The 18,216-nt window shown below is 40.9% G+C and overlaps 1 protein-coding gene across 14 annotated transcripts in view; it reads right to left on the reverse strand.

The window, feature by feature from the left end:
* The window catches only part of LOC126365747 (adipokinetic hormone/corazonin-related peptide receptor variant I-like), a 1,043,803-nt gene that overhangs the window by 155,982 nt on the left and 869,605 nt on the right, over positions 1-18,216 (reverse strand). For all 14 annotated transcript variants that reach the window (XM_050008213.1, XM_050008214.1, XM_050008209.1 and 11 more), the window contains one exon: positions 9,890-10,038. In XM_050008213.1, coding sequence (XP_049864170.1) covers positions 9,890-10,038 — 149 coding nt within the window. The remainder of the gene's footprint in view (positions 1-9,889; positions 10,039-18,216) is intronic.

Here is an 18,216-nt window from a genome sequence, read left to right on the forward strand (position 1 = left end):
CGTACCTAACAATGCTTGCTGACTCCATATTCCCTGCCATTCGTGCATTACACGGTAATGATGAGTTTTATTTCCAACAAGATGGCGCCCCGCCGCACTATCATAGGGATGTACGAGCATACCTGGATCACAATGTGCCAGGCCAGTGGATAGGATGCAGGGGACCAATCGAGTTTCCTTTACGCTCTCCAGACCTCATGCCGCTCGATTTCTTCTTATGGGGCACAATAAAAAGATGAGGTGTACAAACGTAAACTACGTAATCTGGGCACACTTTGGAATGAGATTCATGCGGTGCACACAGAAATCTCATTGGACACATTGGTACGATGTACAGAACCAGTGGTGACTCGTACTCAGAAATGTATTGATGCTAGAGGCCACCAGCTTGAACATTAATCACATTTGCAAAGTAAATTTATTTTTACAATTGGACTTCGAGCTTTCCATTTCCAGAAATTTGACATTGTAGAACGGGAAATAAATTTTCAATGACGCTTCAAAGTGTGCATACATTTTTTTGACGCACCCTGTAAGTCTCCCATCGTCATTTACGAAAAAGATAATTGAGAAAAAATTTTTGTTTGACGTTAAAAATACCGGAATGGAAACTCAATTTACATATCTCCAAAGAATTTTTGTTGTAAAATGTCTTCCATTATGAGTTCGTACTTCATTTGCAAAAATCTCATTTCGATATCTCAAACCGCTTAAGAAATATGGTGCATGATGTGGATATTTCATTCTGGGTTTATCGCTGGCGGGCTTGATCGCAAATCACGTTGCTATGTCGGAGAAATTTTTCCAAGACTGGTGAAAGATAGAGATCTCCACCCAAGTCTTAAGAAAAATTCAGTATGTTAGCTACATGTCATATGCAGCAGCATGTTATGTAATATGCACCAAACGCAAAATCATAGCGACTCCTGTTTCATTGCAAACTATTTAGAATTTCAGTGCAAATATAACGAATTTCAGAGCAAATATAACGCAATATCTGTAATCATTAGCGACTTGATGGGCACGTCATCACGAAAATGGCATATAAAGCCATACTTAACGCAAAAATCAAATTTTTTACCGAATGGTTTCTGTAAAATCGTTTGAGATAGATTGCAAGGTGTGCGTGTCGCCGACCGAACGAAAGCGGGTGTTGGCCTCCCCTTCCGAGCAAACGAATGAACTAGTCCAGCGCTTAAGGGGATATTGTATGTCCTATGCCACCAATGTTAAATTATCGAATTTTGTGACCCAACGTCTTGGAAAATTTTTAAGACACAAACTTAAAACTTTTCATAATTATTGAATGCACCGTTCTAGATACAATTAACTATAATTATTACTAAAATTGTATTGCAGGACATGTTATCTTTTTTTTCAAACACATAATTTTTGACAGAATTTTGTAAATAAATGAACATAAAAACAAAACAACCCAGGATATTTTAATTATTCTAGTTCCATATGTGTTGAATCCCACACTTGGGACGCTGCCAAAATTTTATGTCTCTACCATCGGCACTTTTTTAGAAAACGGGTCATTTATTGCAAAAACCGCAGTTCAGAGATATTGAGGTCTAAAAATTTTTTAGTACAAATTCTTATACAGACTTGCACTTCTCCGTCTTTTATGCGCTAGAATTGCCCTGGCCCACAGTCCGTGTCGTCTTCCGTGTCACAACAGCCCAGTACTCGCCTCCTCCTTTTCTTTTTTGCTTCTTTTGACATTTGCTGAGCAGCTAACTCTGCTTCACGTACACAAAGCTCATCTAGTTCCCGCAGTCCTTTAACTCTGTTCTGTCCAAATCTTACCACTGACTTCTCCAGAACCTTAAGTCTGTCATAATTCCCACCATTAAATGTTATTACAGCATCAGACACTGCTAACTTTCGTCATAAGGCCAACAGATACATTTTTAGGAACACGGCACCACACAACTTTATTGAAGGACTCATTGACATTCTGAATTTATCCATGTAAACATTTCTTTAGTATCCCAGGATTTTCCAAATCTCTATAAATAGGTTTTATTGCCTCCATTACTGTCAAAGGAAGAGAATGGTTATGTGTAAATTCATGCAGGGTGCCAGAAAATTCAGTCTATATTTACATCATGTGTTTCGTGGAGTTGGACACAAAGCATGACATGGCTTTTCATCGGGTGATATTTGATGAAAGAACGAGCTCCGAACAGCTCTTTTCATCTTCTCTAAATTGTCACAGTTATCTCTAATGGCCTTCCCATAATATTCCTGTAATTCCTCAATTACTTTGTCCGTTAATTGTCACCACCACAAAGACAGCAAGAGACAGTTTCAGAAAGAACTTGTGCAAGAATATGCAGATCAATAACGACGTTGTCCATAATATCATTCCTTTTACCACTGCCATCCGTTTCTACAGTTACTTTCCTTTTCGATGCACTACGGGGCGTGGTCACTTCAGAAACATTGTCGTGGTTTCCTTCACTGCTAGCACACGTGTTTTCATGTATTTCAGAAGAAGACGCAGGTCTCGCATATATGTTAGTCGGAAATTTGCGTTTCTTAAAGTTAGTTTTACGCTTAGTCATTTTATTTGGATATAAAAAGCAATAGCAGTTAGGTTACTACAAAAATAGCCCACAATCACACTACTTTCAACGTAGACTAGCATCAGAAACAAAGGACTGATTTGTTCATTCGTAATGTATTAATATGAGTTGTGCGAATAAAGCAAAAGTTTATTTTGTCCCTTAAATAATTGTTACTTGTCATTTAGCTGCGTTAATCTGCATAAACTACAACACTATCGTTCAGTGACAATTCACGACTAAATAACTCAAGCCACCACCTCGAAGACAAACTATTTCACCGAAAGACGCCGGCTCAGTGTCGGTTAGCAGTCTCTGACGCAGCAGTTGAACAACTACATTTGTAGTCTGGGTGAAACAATGAGACGTACCATCTTAGAACTGAATATGCCTAGTGTTACAGCGCGAAAAGTATTGTACCATAGAAATGCGTAATTCAAACCCCAAAAATTGAAAGTTCATAGGATCTGGCAGGAATGTGATTGCAGACGAGACATTTGTCGTGTTACAAAAGGTAGCCACATTGAACTTGAGGAGATACTGAGGAGATACTGCATTCAGTGCAGAGTAAAACATTCCTCTAAGTTATTTACCTGTTTCACAATAAAAGGTTACTTTTGCATAAATAATTCATAAGCACCGTGTACAGTAAGATAAACATTTGTACACCCGTTTACGTCACTTGGGAGACACATCCCGGACCCACATTAGCCAAAGTATGTGATGCAACTGGACGGCAGATAGGCAAAGATAAGGAGTGTACATAGTTACAGCCGCAAGATCGCTCTTACGCAGGCATCGTAAAATCAGGGAGTGAATTATTATTATTGTTATTGTTAAGTGCAAATAGAAAATAATTTACGCTCTGATTTTAAGATGCTTGTGTACGAGTGATCTAGTGGATGTAACTACACTACTGGCCATTAAAATTGATACACCACGAATATGGCGTGCTACAGACGCGAAATTTAACCGACAGGAATTAGATGCTGTGATATACAAATAATTAGCTTTTCAGCCTCTGAAATTTTCCCGGCGTATTTGTTCTTCTAATAATTTCCGGGTATGCAGCCGGATCCCGTCGACATTCTGCCACGATATTTCGGCCCAGAGACGTCCGGCCATCATCAGTTGTGTACTCACCTGATGATGGCCGGACGTCTCTGGGCCGAAATATCGTGGCAGAATGTCGACGGGATCCGGCTGCATACCCGGAAATTATTAGAAGAGCTTTTCAGCCGGTTGGCGCCGGTGGTGACACCTACAACGTGCTGACATGAGTAAAGTTTCCAACCGATTTCTCATACACAAACAGCAGTTCACCGACGTTGGCTGGTTGTGATGCCTCGTGTAAGGACGAGAAATGCGGACCATCACGTTTCTGACTTTGATGAAGGTCGGATTGTAGCGAATCGAGATTGTAGTTTATCGTATCGCGACATTGCTACTCGCGTTGGTCGAGATCCAATGACTGCTGGCAGAATATTGAATCGGTGGGTTCAGGAGTGTAATACGGAACGCCGTGCTGGATCCCAACGGCCTCGTATCATTAGCAGTCGAGATGACAGGCATCTTATCCACATGGCTGTAACGGATCGTGCAGTCACGTCTCGATCCCTGAGTCAACAGATGGGGACGTTTGCAAGACAACAACCATCTCCACGAACAATTCGACGACGTTTGCAGCAGCATGGACTATCAGCTCAGAGACCATGGCTGCGGTTACTCTTGACGCTGCATCGTAGACAGGAGCGCCTGCGATGGTGTACTCGACGACGAACCTGGGTGCAAAAATGGCAAAACGTCATTTTTTCGGATGAATCCAGGTTCTGTTTACAGCATCATGATGGCCGCATTCGTGTTTGGCGACATCGCGGGGAACGCACATTGGAGGCGTGTATTCGTCATCGCCATACTGGCGTATCACCCGGCGTGATGGTATGGGGTGCCATTGGTTACACGTTTCGGTCACCTCTTGTTCGCACAGACGGCACTTTGAACAGTGGACGTTATATTTCAATGTGTTAATACCCGTAGCTCTACCCTTCATTCATCCCTGCAAAACCCTACATTTCAGCAGGTTAATGCACGGCCGCATGTTGCAGGTTCTGTACGGGCCTTTCTGGATACAGAAAATGTTCGACTGTTGCCCTGGCCAGCATATTCTCCAGATCTCTCACCAACTGAAAACATCTGGTCAGTGATGGCCGAGCAACTGGCTCGTCACATTACGCCAGTCACTACTATTGATGAACTGTGATATCGTGTTGAAGCTGCATGGGCAGCTGCACCTGTACACGCCATCTACGCTCTGTTTGACTCATTGCCCAGGCGTATTAACGCCAGAGGTGATTTCTCAGGATCTATGCACCCAAATTGCGTGAAAATGTAATCATATGCCAGTTCTAGTATAATATATTTGTCCAATGAATACCCGTTTATCATCTGCATTTCTTCTTGGTGTAGCAATTTTAATATCGAGTAGTGTATGTACACAGCTTATCTCTGCCTCACTTTCATCCAGTTGCACTTCATACTTCGGCTAATGTGGATACAGGATGCATGTAACATGTCACGCAGACGTAAACAGATGCACAAATACGCATTTTACTAGATGTCGTGCGTTTTAAGTATTAGCAAGCCTATCTGAGTGCTACGTATGTGAACATGCTCATGTGCACAAGGTGCTTTTCAGCTGTAAATGGTTTTATTTCTTTGACAAACCTGTATATCAGTGTTGTGCATAAGTGGCTTTTTCGTTTTTCATGTTGGTATTGCTGTTGCTCTGGCTATATTTATTGATTGTCATTTTTATTTGTTGTTCACTGTTGCTATTTGAACTTAGATATTGTCATTTTATCATCTGAAAATCGTGAATGGAGCTGTGGACGCTAGAAAATGGGGTGTCGAGCGGAGAAATTGGAACATTTCCGACATATTCTTCTGTTTGAGCTCAGCACAGGGATGATAGCAGCGGCGGCAGACAGAAACATTTGTGCTACGTATGGGGATAATGCTATTGGACAGAGCTCGGCAAGAAAACGATTGTGTTGTTTAAGGAGTATAGTTTTGACATTGGTGCCTCTCCACGTTCAAAAAGAGCTTCGCGGTTTGACGAAGATCTTTTAAATGAAAAAATCCGAAATGATCCACGTCAGTGTACTCGAAATCTGACAAATGTGATGAACTGTGATCATTCCAGCACCGGAGGAGGTTCAAAAACCAGATGTGTGGCTACCGCATGCTCTAATCCAAAATCATAAAAATCAGCGGGTGACCATGTGTGCAACTCTGCCTGCTCGTCATCATTTGAGTCGTGAACAACACCGGCCATTCGTATCCCGTATCATTAGTGACGTCGAGAAATGTCGTCTTTGTGTTAACACAAGGAAAAGATTGAACGAACCCAAACAAAGCAGCAACTCCCTGTACAAAGACCTTCACGCGTCCAGACAACATAATGTTGTACATTTGGTGGGGCATGACGGTGTGGTGTACTACGAATTGCTTCTCCGAGGTGTAACCATCACTGCCGACATTTATCGCCAACTGAGATGTCGTGCACACACAACCCAAGAACAAGGACCAGAAAGACTCTTTGAAGCGATACTACTCCACGATATCGCCCGCCTGCATTCTGCTAGACTGACAGAAAATACTATGCAGGAGATGGGTTGGGAAGTCATTGCACCACACACACCTTATTCATCTGACCTTGCTCCCTCAGATTTTCACCTTTTTGCTCTCTACTGAACAACTTTCAAGAAACTTCCTTTCCGGATGGTAATGCACTTCGGATATGGCTCGATGAGTTCTTCGTCCCAAAACCACATGATTTCTACAGCGTTGGCAGACTGTTGTAAACAGTGAAGGAGAATATATTATTGATAAGAAAGTCTCTGTTATTTGTATCTGTTGCGCTTATTAAACTTATGGAAAAACCTTGGAACTTATGCACCAACCTAATATAAAGTGCTGTACTTTATCCACCATAATCATAGCATGAGGTACGAACTCATAATGGAAAACGTTTTATAACAAAAATTTTTGAAAGTATATAAATGTACAGTTTTCATTTCCGTATTTCTAATGTCAACAAAAAAATTCCACGTATATTCACTATATGACAGACAAGAAGATGACAGTTAAACTGTCAAAACGGGTTGTCAGCAACAAACACTAATTTATATGACGTTGGCTTTTGAAAAGTTTGTCCCAAAGTAAATCATAAATTGCTCCTTCTAATTTCTCAATATGAGAAGATTCAGACACACTATCCATTCTCTTCAGTTGATCTTTCAAGAGTATTTGCATCTCTCGCATGTAACACTTCTGCCGTAAATGGACATAATTTTCCACGAAGTCTTTTTTTTATCCTGTAGAGTCTGCAATGTACCGAATATCCGTAGAAATTTCAGTTGTTATATCTTTGTTCCACTGATAGTCAGTTTCCTTACAGCTAAATTTTTATCTTATTTTTGATATTTATCTCACGCACAAGCAGTCGAGTACATGACAGTATTGTATCATCTTCAGGTAACTGTCATGTGTTCTTCGTGAAGCGAATATCACAAGTAATTTAACTATCGTACAATAAAGGATGTGCAAGAAAATAAAAAATAGAGCCACAAGAAAACTGAGTTCCATTGGAATAAATAAACACAGATGTTCCATCACAATCAACACAGATATATCGGAAGGTCTTATAAATACTTTTATAAAAGTACTCGCATTCTAATAAACACATGTGGGAATCAATTAAAAAAAATTACTAATGAAGGAGTAAGGAAAGTGTGTGAACTGTCACCTGTTTTCTTAGTATTTACACTGTCTGCGTTCTTTATAACTGGAAATTTAAAGTAAACAACGGAATTACAATAACGAATGATGAGTACCTGAATGTGCTCCTGTTTGTGGATGATGTAGTTATCATTCAAAAGCAAGAAGATGACGCGCAAAGACCGGTATACCAGCTCAACAAAATATACAATGAATGCAATTTAAAAGTTTCTAGTAATGAAACGCAAATAATTACATACCAAGGTCAAAAATTGTTTTGGGTCATTCGGTTTTGGAACGATGCTTAGGCTGTGGCATACGTTTTGATTTTAATTCTAATATTAAAAATAAAATACAAAATTCCAATCTGTCTGTGGTATCGTCAGTAGAAGAGCGGCCCATAAAGTACCATGAAATGGCTGATGCTGTCTAATGCTGTGAAGGTGAAACCTAGGTTACCACAAAAAAGTTAAAATGAAACCAAAGCAGCAAAGATGAGGTTCATTATGAGGTCAAAGCAATGTACACGAAGAGAGATGATGAAGATATTATAACAAAATTACATATGTTCAATATGAATGGAAAACTTTAAAAGTATTGTGAAAATGGGAGACAACAAGTAATGAGAATGGCAGAGAATGGAATTCCTCGTAAGATTCTGACGGATGAGCCAAATGGGAAAAGAGATATTGGAAGATCTCGGAGAAGATGAGAATGGTTTTGTTTGTGAGTTGGGAACAGGCAATAGCGTAATTGTTCAAAGTAAGGCGGTGATGATGACTTTCATCTCCTCCCCCTAAACGTAGAGTATACTGTTCGATTACTGACCCAGTGAAGCGTGAGAAACTTTTGAGCCAAGTAGCACGCGAGCTGATATTGGAGCAGGGCCAGTCCCAATTGGGAATAAATAGGAGGGGATTTGCACTCAAAGCACGTGCTTTTCAATAGAAAACTCCTGAAAAAACTTAGATCTGGGGGACGGGAACGTTTTGACTTATGAGGGAGGTTCGGAAAGTAGTTTCGTCATAGATTTTGGAATAGAAGCTGGTATAATCCATACATGCTGCTCATTTAACGACAAAAGAGGCGTCGCTGGAGGAATAATGACGTATGCGCAAAGCGCTGAAGAAGGGAAAGTAGCAGCAGACTGGCGTGCCCGAGGTTATTCGAGTACAGACTCCAATGGCAGACGGACGTGTACTGGCAACATGGTCGCCAATGGAAGTGTGTGCTGTTATCTGGCATGAATGGGCACAAGGGACCAGTATGTCCATCATTCACAAACGCCTACAGACCACGTATGGTGAAGAGAACACGTCTCATCAATGTTTGGTTGCTGGTATTGCATGATCAAAGAAAGAAGGACGAGAGTGGAGGATAAGGTCCAAGTGGGTGTCCGTCAATATCCACGAATGTAAACAACAGTGCTAGAGTACAGCATATAGTGTCAGCAGAGAGGGGCATAACGGTGTCAGACGTGGCGTCCTCACTGAGTGCTGGTCGTGCTCAGCCCGTCATATGCTCTGTGCTATGTTGGGCTACCGAAAAGTGTGTGCAAGATGAGAGTTGGAAAGACCGATCCTGGATCTCAAGAGGCAAGAACGGGAATCAGCCTTGATCACTTGATATGGGACGCGCAAGAGGGAAATGAGTTCCTGCTCAGTATTACCACAGGTGATGAGATATGGGTGCAGAATCTGAGGTCACCTCAATGACAAGGAAGGTACACAGTTCACCAGAGGGAAAAAAAAACCACACACAAGGTATCATCCTTCGCAGGGAAGGTTATGGCTGCGGTGTTGTGGGTCCAGAAAGGTGTGACTGCCCTTGATTTCCTCCAGCAAGGATCCATAAGGACGACATGCAACTCTACACTCTCACCAAACACAGGTCCGCCATTCGACGGAAGAGACCAGGGCTCTTGAGTGAAGACGTTGTGCTCTTGGACGACAAAGTAAAACCACACACAGGAGTCCTCATACAGGAACACATTCGTCGGTTCAGATGGGAGAGATCGGGTCACAGGCCCGACGTTGCCTCATCGGACTTCCACCTGTTGCCTGCATAGAAAGCTACACTCTCGGGACGTCACTTCCAAGACAATGCTGAGTGGAGCAGGTCGTGCGGCAAATACTCGCATCTCAGGGCACCGAATTTTAACAGAGTGGTTTCTTCAGACTGGTTGTACGCAATGACTAACGTCCCATTCTCTAAATGACTGTCGAAAAACAGTGCAACGTGTATAGTTCCTGTTTGCATGGTGAATTTGTGGTCGGCAATGAAGTTAACGTGTAAAAAACAATGAGGAAACTTACTATCGCAATGGCCCTCGTAATTCTGTGGGGATATACTCCAGTCGGATGAACGTGAAGGCTAGTGTACATGTAAGTGTATCAGTTTCAGAGTACACCGAGTGAAACAGATTACTTGCTGTCTTCCCTGTATTTACTTTGTTACGGACACCGCCCCACGCAGACTCTACCCGGCTGCCTACCCGATTAGCTGGTGGTGAGAAAGATGGCGGCGGCGCTGCTCACCTGTCGATGCTGATGCAGATGAGGACGAAGCTGGAGAGGAAGAGGCCGAAGACGCGGAAGAAGGCCATGACGCGGCACAGCGCGTCGCCCGCGCGCCAGCTCACCGTCGACGACCAGCCGATCTCCAGCGGCATCATCAGGAACGTCACCTGGACAAGAGTGGCCAGCGCGTCATCAGGTGTCGAGCGTCGAGAGTCAGCACGAGCGCCAGCAAGGCAGCGCCGAAACAGTGGGCGGGCGGATGGAGCGATTGTGCTCTGTCCTGACCTCTTAAGTGTGTCTCAGGAGGAATGGTCAGTTTTCAGGGATGTGACAGGAACGTCAATTCGAAGCAAAATATCTAGTAAACATTGTATCTAAAATCCATACATTAAGAGCTGTGAGCACTCCTTCAGCAGAAGAGACGAACAAGTGCTCATAGCTCTTAACGTATGGATTTGAGATCCGTGTTTACCAGATTTTTTTTTCTCCTTTTGGTCCGCCTCTGCAAATAACGAACAGAGCTTGCAGTATGTTAGATACATGTTTCATAGATCATTTAAACGATTCTTTTATCTATATGATGTGACATGACTTATTTTGGAGAATATGTAGACATGATTATAGTTATGAAAACTTTTTTTAGTCCTTCTCCGACAAAAACCAGTTATTTTAAGCTACCAGTTTTTAAAAAGAAATTCCAGGGAATAGAAGGAGCTGTCCAGAAGAAAAGATTTTAGGTTAGAATTGAAATTTGCTTTGCTACCTGTCAGACATTTCATATTATTATGCAAATAAACTAAGATTTATGTTTCACAAGCTGCGACATCGTCGCGAGAAAACAGTGACCCGTATATGTAATAAATTTCCTTTAATTTACGTCTATGCTCACAAAATTTTTGCTGCAGATCTGATGATGGTCATTAAAGACCGAAACCGTTAATCTGTTAACAAAACGTTTGTGACCATAGACGTAAATTAAAGGAAACTTATAAGATTTATGTTTTTGCATATTGAACTTCTCTCTGACAACTTTAATAAACTCTCTATGTAAGAGGCAATGTCGTGACTGACTCATTCATTCACTGACTCATCATTGCACGGCCCAAACCTAATATTTGGAGAGGTTCTTGATCTTACTCTGAAGAGCCAAAGAAATTGGTACACCTGCCTACTATCGTGTAGGGCCTGTCCTGCTGGAATTGCCCGACTCCGTCGGCATACACAATGGACATGAATGGATGCGGGTGATGAGAGAGGATGATTAAGTACGTGCTACCTATCAGAGTCTTATTTAGACGTATCAGGGGCCCCATGTCACTCCAGCTGCACACAGGCCACACAATTACAGAGCCTCCACCAAGTTGAAGAGTCCCCTGCTGATATACAGGGTCCATGGATTCATGAGATTGTCTCTGTATCCATGCACGTCCATTCGCTCGATACAATCTGAACCAGACTCGTCCGACCAGGCAACATGTTTCCAGTTATCAACAGTAAATGTATGTGTTGACGGGCCCAAGCGGGGCATAAAGCTTTATGTCGTGCAGTCATCGAGAGCACACTAGTGGGCCTTCCTCTCCGAAAGCCCATATCGATGAGGTTTCGTTGAATGTTTCGCACGCTGACACTTGTTGATGGCCCAGCATTGAAATCTGTCGCAATCTGCGGAAGGGTTGCACTGTCACGTTGAACGATTCTCTTAACTCGCCGTTGGTCTCATTCTTGCAGGATCTTTTTCCAGCCGCAGCGATGTCGGAGATTTGATGTTTTACCGGATTCCTGATATTCATGGTACACTCGTGGAATGGTGTATGGGAATATGACCACTTCAGCGCTAACTCGGAAATGCCGTGTTCCATCGGTCGTGCGCCCATTATGACACCACGTTCAAACTCACTTAAATCTTGATAACATGCCATTGTAGTAGCAGTAACCGATCTAACAACTGCGCCAGACACTTGTTGTCTTATATAGGCGTTGCCGACCCCAACGCCGTATTCTACTTGTTTACATTACCCTGTATTCGAATACGCATGCCTGGACCAGTTTCTTTGGCATCTCAGTGTATAGAAGGCAATATCCGACTGCCTGACTCATTATCGCGCAGCCGAAACCGCTAAGGACAGAAACTTTGAGAGGTTATTGATCTTTTATTGCCGGCGTTGTTTACGAAAGGATTTTTAGAACTTCAACTTTTAAGAGTGTGAAATAAAGGGTAACATGTTTTATGAAAATATTTCATTGTGAAAGCATTTTGGAAGTAAAATCTTTGAAAATTGGTATTCGGCTTCTCAGTGGGAAATGAAAATAATATGTGATTGACAGTTTTTGGATTTTCTACCTCTATGGGGATAAAATAGGGCCAGACTAATTCATTAAGTCATCGTTGTCCAGCCCAAACCTCTAAGAATAGAAACTTGAAATTTGGAGAGGGTATTCATCTTATTTGGTAGGAATAATTAAAAAAGGGATTGTTCAAAGAAATTCCACATCTAAGGCGGTGAAGTAAGTTTTTGTGGCCTTCTAAAACAGTTATTTCGTTTATCAGTCACAAACACAAAAACACACGTTTCGGTATTTTTGGATATTCAACCATTATGTGGGTAAAATTGTGGGTGTAATTTTTAAAAAATAAATCATTATTAAAGAAGTGCAAAAGCATGTTTAACGCTACATCGGCATCTCAGTTAGATATAAAGCAATACACATTTCAGTGTTTTTGCAAATTCAACCCTTAAGGGGATGAAATAGACGACGAAAATTTTTAAGAAAATATTTCGTTATATTAAAAAACATTTAAAGCCACATATATGAAAACTGATATTTCACTTCTCGGTTGGATACAAAGAAACACGTATCAGCGGATGAAAGTTTGTGCGGAAATATCTCCACAAGATCGCGAAATACATGATTAATAAAAACCTTGGACTATAGTTATTAGAATTGCTTCTATCGCTTCTATAACCCTAATTAGCGTGAAAAGTTTAAAACGTGTTGCAATTTGTGAACAACATAAAATTCGAGTAAAGAGACAGAAAAATAAATTTGCGCATATCATACAGTCTATGTGAATGGAAAAGGGGACACGAAGCTAGTGGATAATAAAGGTCGTTTTCCCCCCAGGGTGTTTTAGGTTTGGTCCTCACTGTTCTTCTTAAAGTGAGATGGAGGTGAGATTTATGACGAACTTCACTAGCGAATACACGGATTCTGACGGCGCAGCTAAAATGCATAACTCCTTGAAGAGGTACCTACACGACGTCCATGGCTGATCGCACGTAATTCTTACTGCTCACTTTTGTGACATCAATGCTTTCTTTTTAAGTGTTGAGTTATCCCAGAAAATTATTCCATGAGACATTAATGAGTGGGAATTTTTCAACATATGTCAAGAGGTTAATTCGAGTTTGTTTCCAAGATTAGCAATTATATGAAGAGCAAAGGTAGGTGAACTCAGCTCATCAATATGCTTCTTCCATATCAAATTTCATCTATATGTACATCCTATTTCATCTGCTCCGTCAATTGCGGATATGACTTTTATTGTTGTACTGAACTGAATATTGCGTGCTTTTTTTTAATTTCGAGAGAGCCCATTTTCTGAGACCCACTTTACAATTTTGGGAACACATCATTTACAATCTCTTGTTTCTTTCTAACTGGATTTTTTATAATGCTAACATTGTTTGGAAAAAGTACCAATCAAGATAATTATTTTTCACAAAATTTAAGATGAACAAGTGCTCATACCTCATATTAGATCCCATGCTTACTAGACCACTTTTCTTCGAATGATCGATCGCCTCTTGTCCTTTTTGTTTACAGAATATGAAGCTCAGGGCCGGGTATATATTTACTAAAGTGGACTTTTGTATACATCGGACCACCGCCAGTGTAAATTTCGCACTTAGCTGTTATCCAGTTTCTATTTTTTCCCTTGGGTATTTTCAAGCTGTCTGTGTTACACGCACAACAATCAAAAACTTCAATCAAACAGCGCCTTCTACTTGACACATCTGTGTGGAGAGGCCAACATCTCTGGGCGTCCTTAATAAAGCAACAGCTCTTGGCGTCCTTAATAAAGGTTTCTTAATATCATGCTATTTACGGGGAAAACTATGTTACGCGTGAATTTCGTAGCAAAAAGAGAACAATGTGACTCTTCTGCTGGTTGTGCCAGCGTGTAACACGTTACAATTCATTAGTTTCACAATTAATTTTAAAATCAGATCATTTGTTTTGAGAAACAGGACAAGGTGAAGAAGAAGAATTACGTAGTAAGAATAACATCTTTTTACTTTTAATTGCTCATCATATCAAAATAAATTACAGTTTTATAGAATATGAAATGAAATATTATTAATGAAAATAAAAGTGGATCAATTGTTATTTTCTATAGAAATAAACTAGTTTCTTATTTTGTGATTGATATCAAGCACATTTGCAGCAGTTTTTAATTTGTTGTGAATACTCGCATTTTAATGACGCTTCTAAATGAGAGTAAAACGACATTAAAAATATTAAAAATATGATTTAATGTTTCTTAATTTAAGTTTTCATTTGTTGGTAAAAATGGAATTTAAACAAAAGTAAAAATATTTCTACAAGTGGGTTTCAAACTAGGAATATTAGGATTACTAGAATTTTACACCATACCATTATGATGGAAACTTTTTGTCCAAGGTGAGAGAAATAGAAATCCACCTTATATCTTCTGCCCCAGGTTACGAATAACGTATGTTGTGTCGCATATAAGGTGCATGAAATATTTTAAAGGGTAGTTTAATTTTTGTCAAGCTGTGTGCTCGGAAACCTTCCACAGGCCAACAATAAAACCGTCAAAGTCGTTGTTCCTTAGGTAGCGCCGTCAGAGCACAGGAAGGTGAATAACAGGAACGGTAAGACCACCTGCCAGCGCTAGGAAAGAAATAACAAAAATGATGATATCCAGTGGCGGAGACGACTGAAAGACAAAATAACACCATTTACATGTTCGCAATGCTATAGTTCCCAGCCCTTTGTTCACAATAGTTCTTTTTTTCGAGAGTTGCGTCATATGTGTTTACGAAATCGAGGTGCAGATAGTGAGGTTCAAATTCTATAACTATGAACAAAATTAGGGAGGGAGTAGCCGCCTCCTAAGTCAACAAGTGGGAAGACGTGTTATGCGCTAAGAACTGACTTTCACAGACATTACGCGAAACTTAATATGTCCCACGTTAATTTACAGTTACTCACTCAATGTTTACTGTCGGTAGATGACTGTTGTTGTTGTGGTCTTCAGTCCTGAGACTGATTTGATGCAGCTCTTCATGCTACTCTATCCTGTGCAAGCCTCTTCATCTCCCAGTACCCACTGCAACCTACATCCTTTTGAATCTGCGTAGTGTAGTCATCTCTTGGTCTCCCTCTACGATTTTTACCCTCCGCGCTGCCCTCCAATACTATATTGGTGATCCCTTGATGCCTCAGAACATGTCCTACCAACCGATCCCCTCTTCTGGTCAAGTTGTGCCACAAACTTCTCTTCTCCCCAATCCTATTCAATACTTCCTCATTAGTTATGTGATCTACCCATCTAATCTTCAGCATTCTTCTGTAACACCACATTTCGAAAGCTTCCATTCTCTTCTTGTCCAAACTATTTATCGTCCATGTTTCACTTCCATACATGGCTACACTCCATACAAATACTTTCAGAAATGACTTCCTGACTCTTAAATCTATACTCGATGTTAACAAATTTCTCTTCTTCAGAAACGCTTTCCTTGCCATTGCCAGTCTACATTTTATATCCTCTCTACTTCGACCACCATCAGTTATTTTTCTCCCCAAATAGCAAAAGTCCTTTACTACTTCAAGTGTATCATTTCCTAATCTAATACCCTCAGCATCACCCGACTTAATTCGACTACATTCCATTATCCTCGTTTTGCTTTTGTTGATGTTCATCTTATATCATCCTTTCAAGACACTATCAATTCCGTTCTTCCAAGTCCTTTGCTGTCTCTGACAGTATTACAATGTCATCGGCGAACCTCAAAGTTTTTATTTCTTCTCCATGGATTTTAATACCTGCTCCGAACTTTTCTTTTGTTTCCTTCACTGCTTGCTCAATATACAGATTGAATAACATCGGGGAGAGGCTACAACCCTGCCTCACTCTCTTCCCAACCACAGCTTCCCTTTCATGTCCCTCGACTCTTATAACTGCCATCTGCTTTCTCTACAAATTGTAAATAGCTTTTCGCTCCCTGTATTTTACCTCTGCCACCTTCAGAATTTGAAAGAGAGTATTCCAGTCAACAGTGTCAAAAGCTTTCTCTAAGTCTACAAATGCTAGAAACGTAGTTTACCCTTCCTTAATCTAGCTTCTAAGATAAGTCGTAGGGTCAGTATTGCCTCACGTGTTCCAACATTTCTACGGAATCCAAACTGATCTTCCCCGAGGTCGGATTCTACTAGTTTTTCCATTCGTCTGTAAAGAATTCACGTTAGTATTTTGCTGCTGTGACTTATTAAACTGATAGTTCGGTAATTTTCACATCTGTCAACACCTGCTTTCTTTGGGATTGGAATTATTATATTCTTCTTGAAGTCTGAGGGTATTTCGCCTGTCTCATACATCTTGCTCATCAGATGGTAGAGTTTTGTCAGGACTGGCTCTCCCAAGGCAGTCAATAGTTCCAATGGAATGTTGTCTACTCCGGGGGCCTTGTTTCGACTCAGGTCTTTCAGTGCTCTGTCAAACTCTTCACGCAGTATCGTATCTCCCATTTCATCTTCATCTACATCCTCTTCCATTTCCATAATATTGTCCTCATGTACATCGCCCTTGTATAGTCCCTCTATATACTCCTTCCACCTTTCTGCTTTCCCTTCTTTGCTTAGAACTGAGTTTCCATCTGAGCTCTTGATGTTCATACAAGTGGTTCTCTTATCTCCAAAGGTCGCTTTAATTTTCCTGTAGGCAGTATCTATCTTACCCCTAATGAGATAAGCATCCTTACATTTGTCCTCTAGCCTTCCCTGCTTAGCCATTTTGCACTTCCTGTCGATCTCATTTTTGAGACGTCTGTATTCCTTTTTGCCTGCTTCGTTTACTGCATTTTTATAGATTCTCCTTTCATCAATTAAATTCAATATTTCTTCTGTTACCCAAGGATTTCTACTAGCCCTCGTCTTTTTACCTACTTGATCCTCTGCTGCCTTTACTACTTCGTCCCTCAAAGCTACCCATTCTTCTTCTATTGTATTTCTTTCCCCCATTCCTGTCAATTGCTCCCTTATGCTCTCCCTGAAACTCTGTACAACCTCTGGTTCTTTCAGTTTATCCAGGTCCCATCTCCTTAAATTTCCACCTTTTTGCAGTTTCTTTAGTTTTAATGTACATGTTATAACCAACCTTCTTTCATGGTTCTTAAACCAAGTGTTACCTATGATTAAGTTGTGCTCTGTGCAAAATTCTACCAGGCGGTTTCCTCTTTCATTTCTTTGCCCCAGTCCATATTCACCTACTACGTTTCCTTCTCTCCCTTTTCCTACTACCGAATGCCAGTCACCCATGACTTAAATTTTCGTCTCCCTTCACTATCTGAATAATTTTTTTGATTTGATCATACATTTCATCAATTTCATAGTCATCTGCAGAGCTAGTTGGCATATAAACTTGTACTACTGTAGTAGGTGTGGACTTCGTATCTATCTTGGTCACAATAATGCGTTCACTATGCTGTTTGTAGTAGCTTACCCGCATTCCTATTTTCCTATTCATTATTAAACCTACTCCTGCATTACCCCTATTTGATTTTGTGTTTATAACCCTGTAGTCACCTGACCAAAAGTCTTGTTCCTCCTGCCACCGAACTTCACTAATTCCCACTACATCTAACATTAACCTATCCATTTCCCTTTTTAAATTTTCTAACCTACCTGCCCGATTAAGGGATCTGACATTCCAAGCTCCGATCCGTAGAATGCCAGTTTTCTTTCTCCTGATTACGACATCCTCTTGAGTAGTCCCCGCCCGGAGATCCGAATTGGGGACTATTTTACCTCCAGAATATTTTACCCAAGAGGACGCCATCATTATTTAATCATACAGTAAAGCTGCATGCCCTCGGGAAAGATTACGGCAGTAGTTTCCCCTTACTTTCAGCCGTTCGCAGTACCAGCACAGCAAGACCGTTTTGGTTATTGTTACAAGGCCAGATCAGTCAATCATCCAGACTGTTGCCCCTGCAACTACTGAAAAGGCTGCTGCCACTCTTCAGGAACCACACGTTTGTCTGGCCTCTCAACAGATACCCCTCCGTTGTGGTTGAACCTACGGTATGGCTATCTGT

The sequence above is a fragment of the Schistocerca gregaria genome, chromosome 4 (assembly GCF_023897955.1).
Source record: "Schistocerca gregaria isolate iqSchGreg1 chromosome 4, iqSchGreg1.2, whole genome shotgun sequence".
Taxonomy (NCBI): domain Eukaryota; kingdom Metazoa; phylum Arthropoda; class Insecta; order Orthoptera; family Acrididae; genus Schistocerca; species Schistocerca gregaria.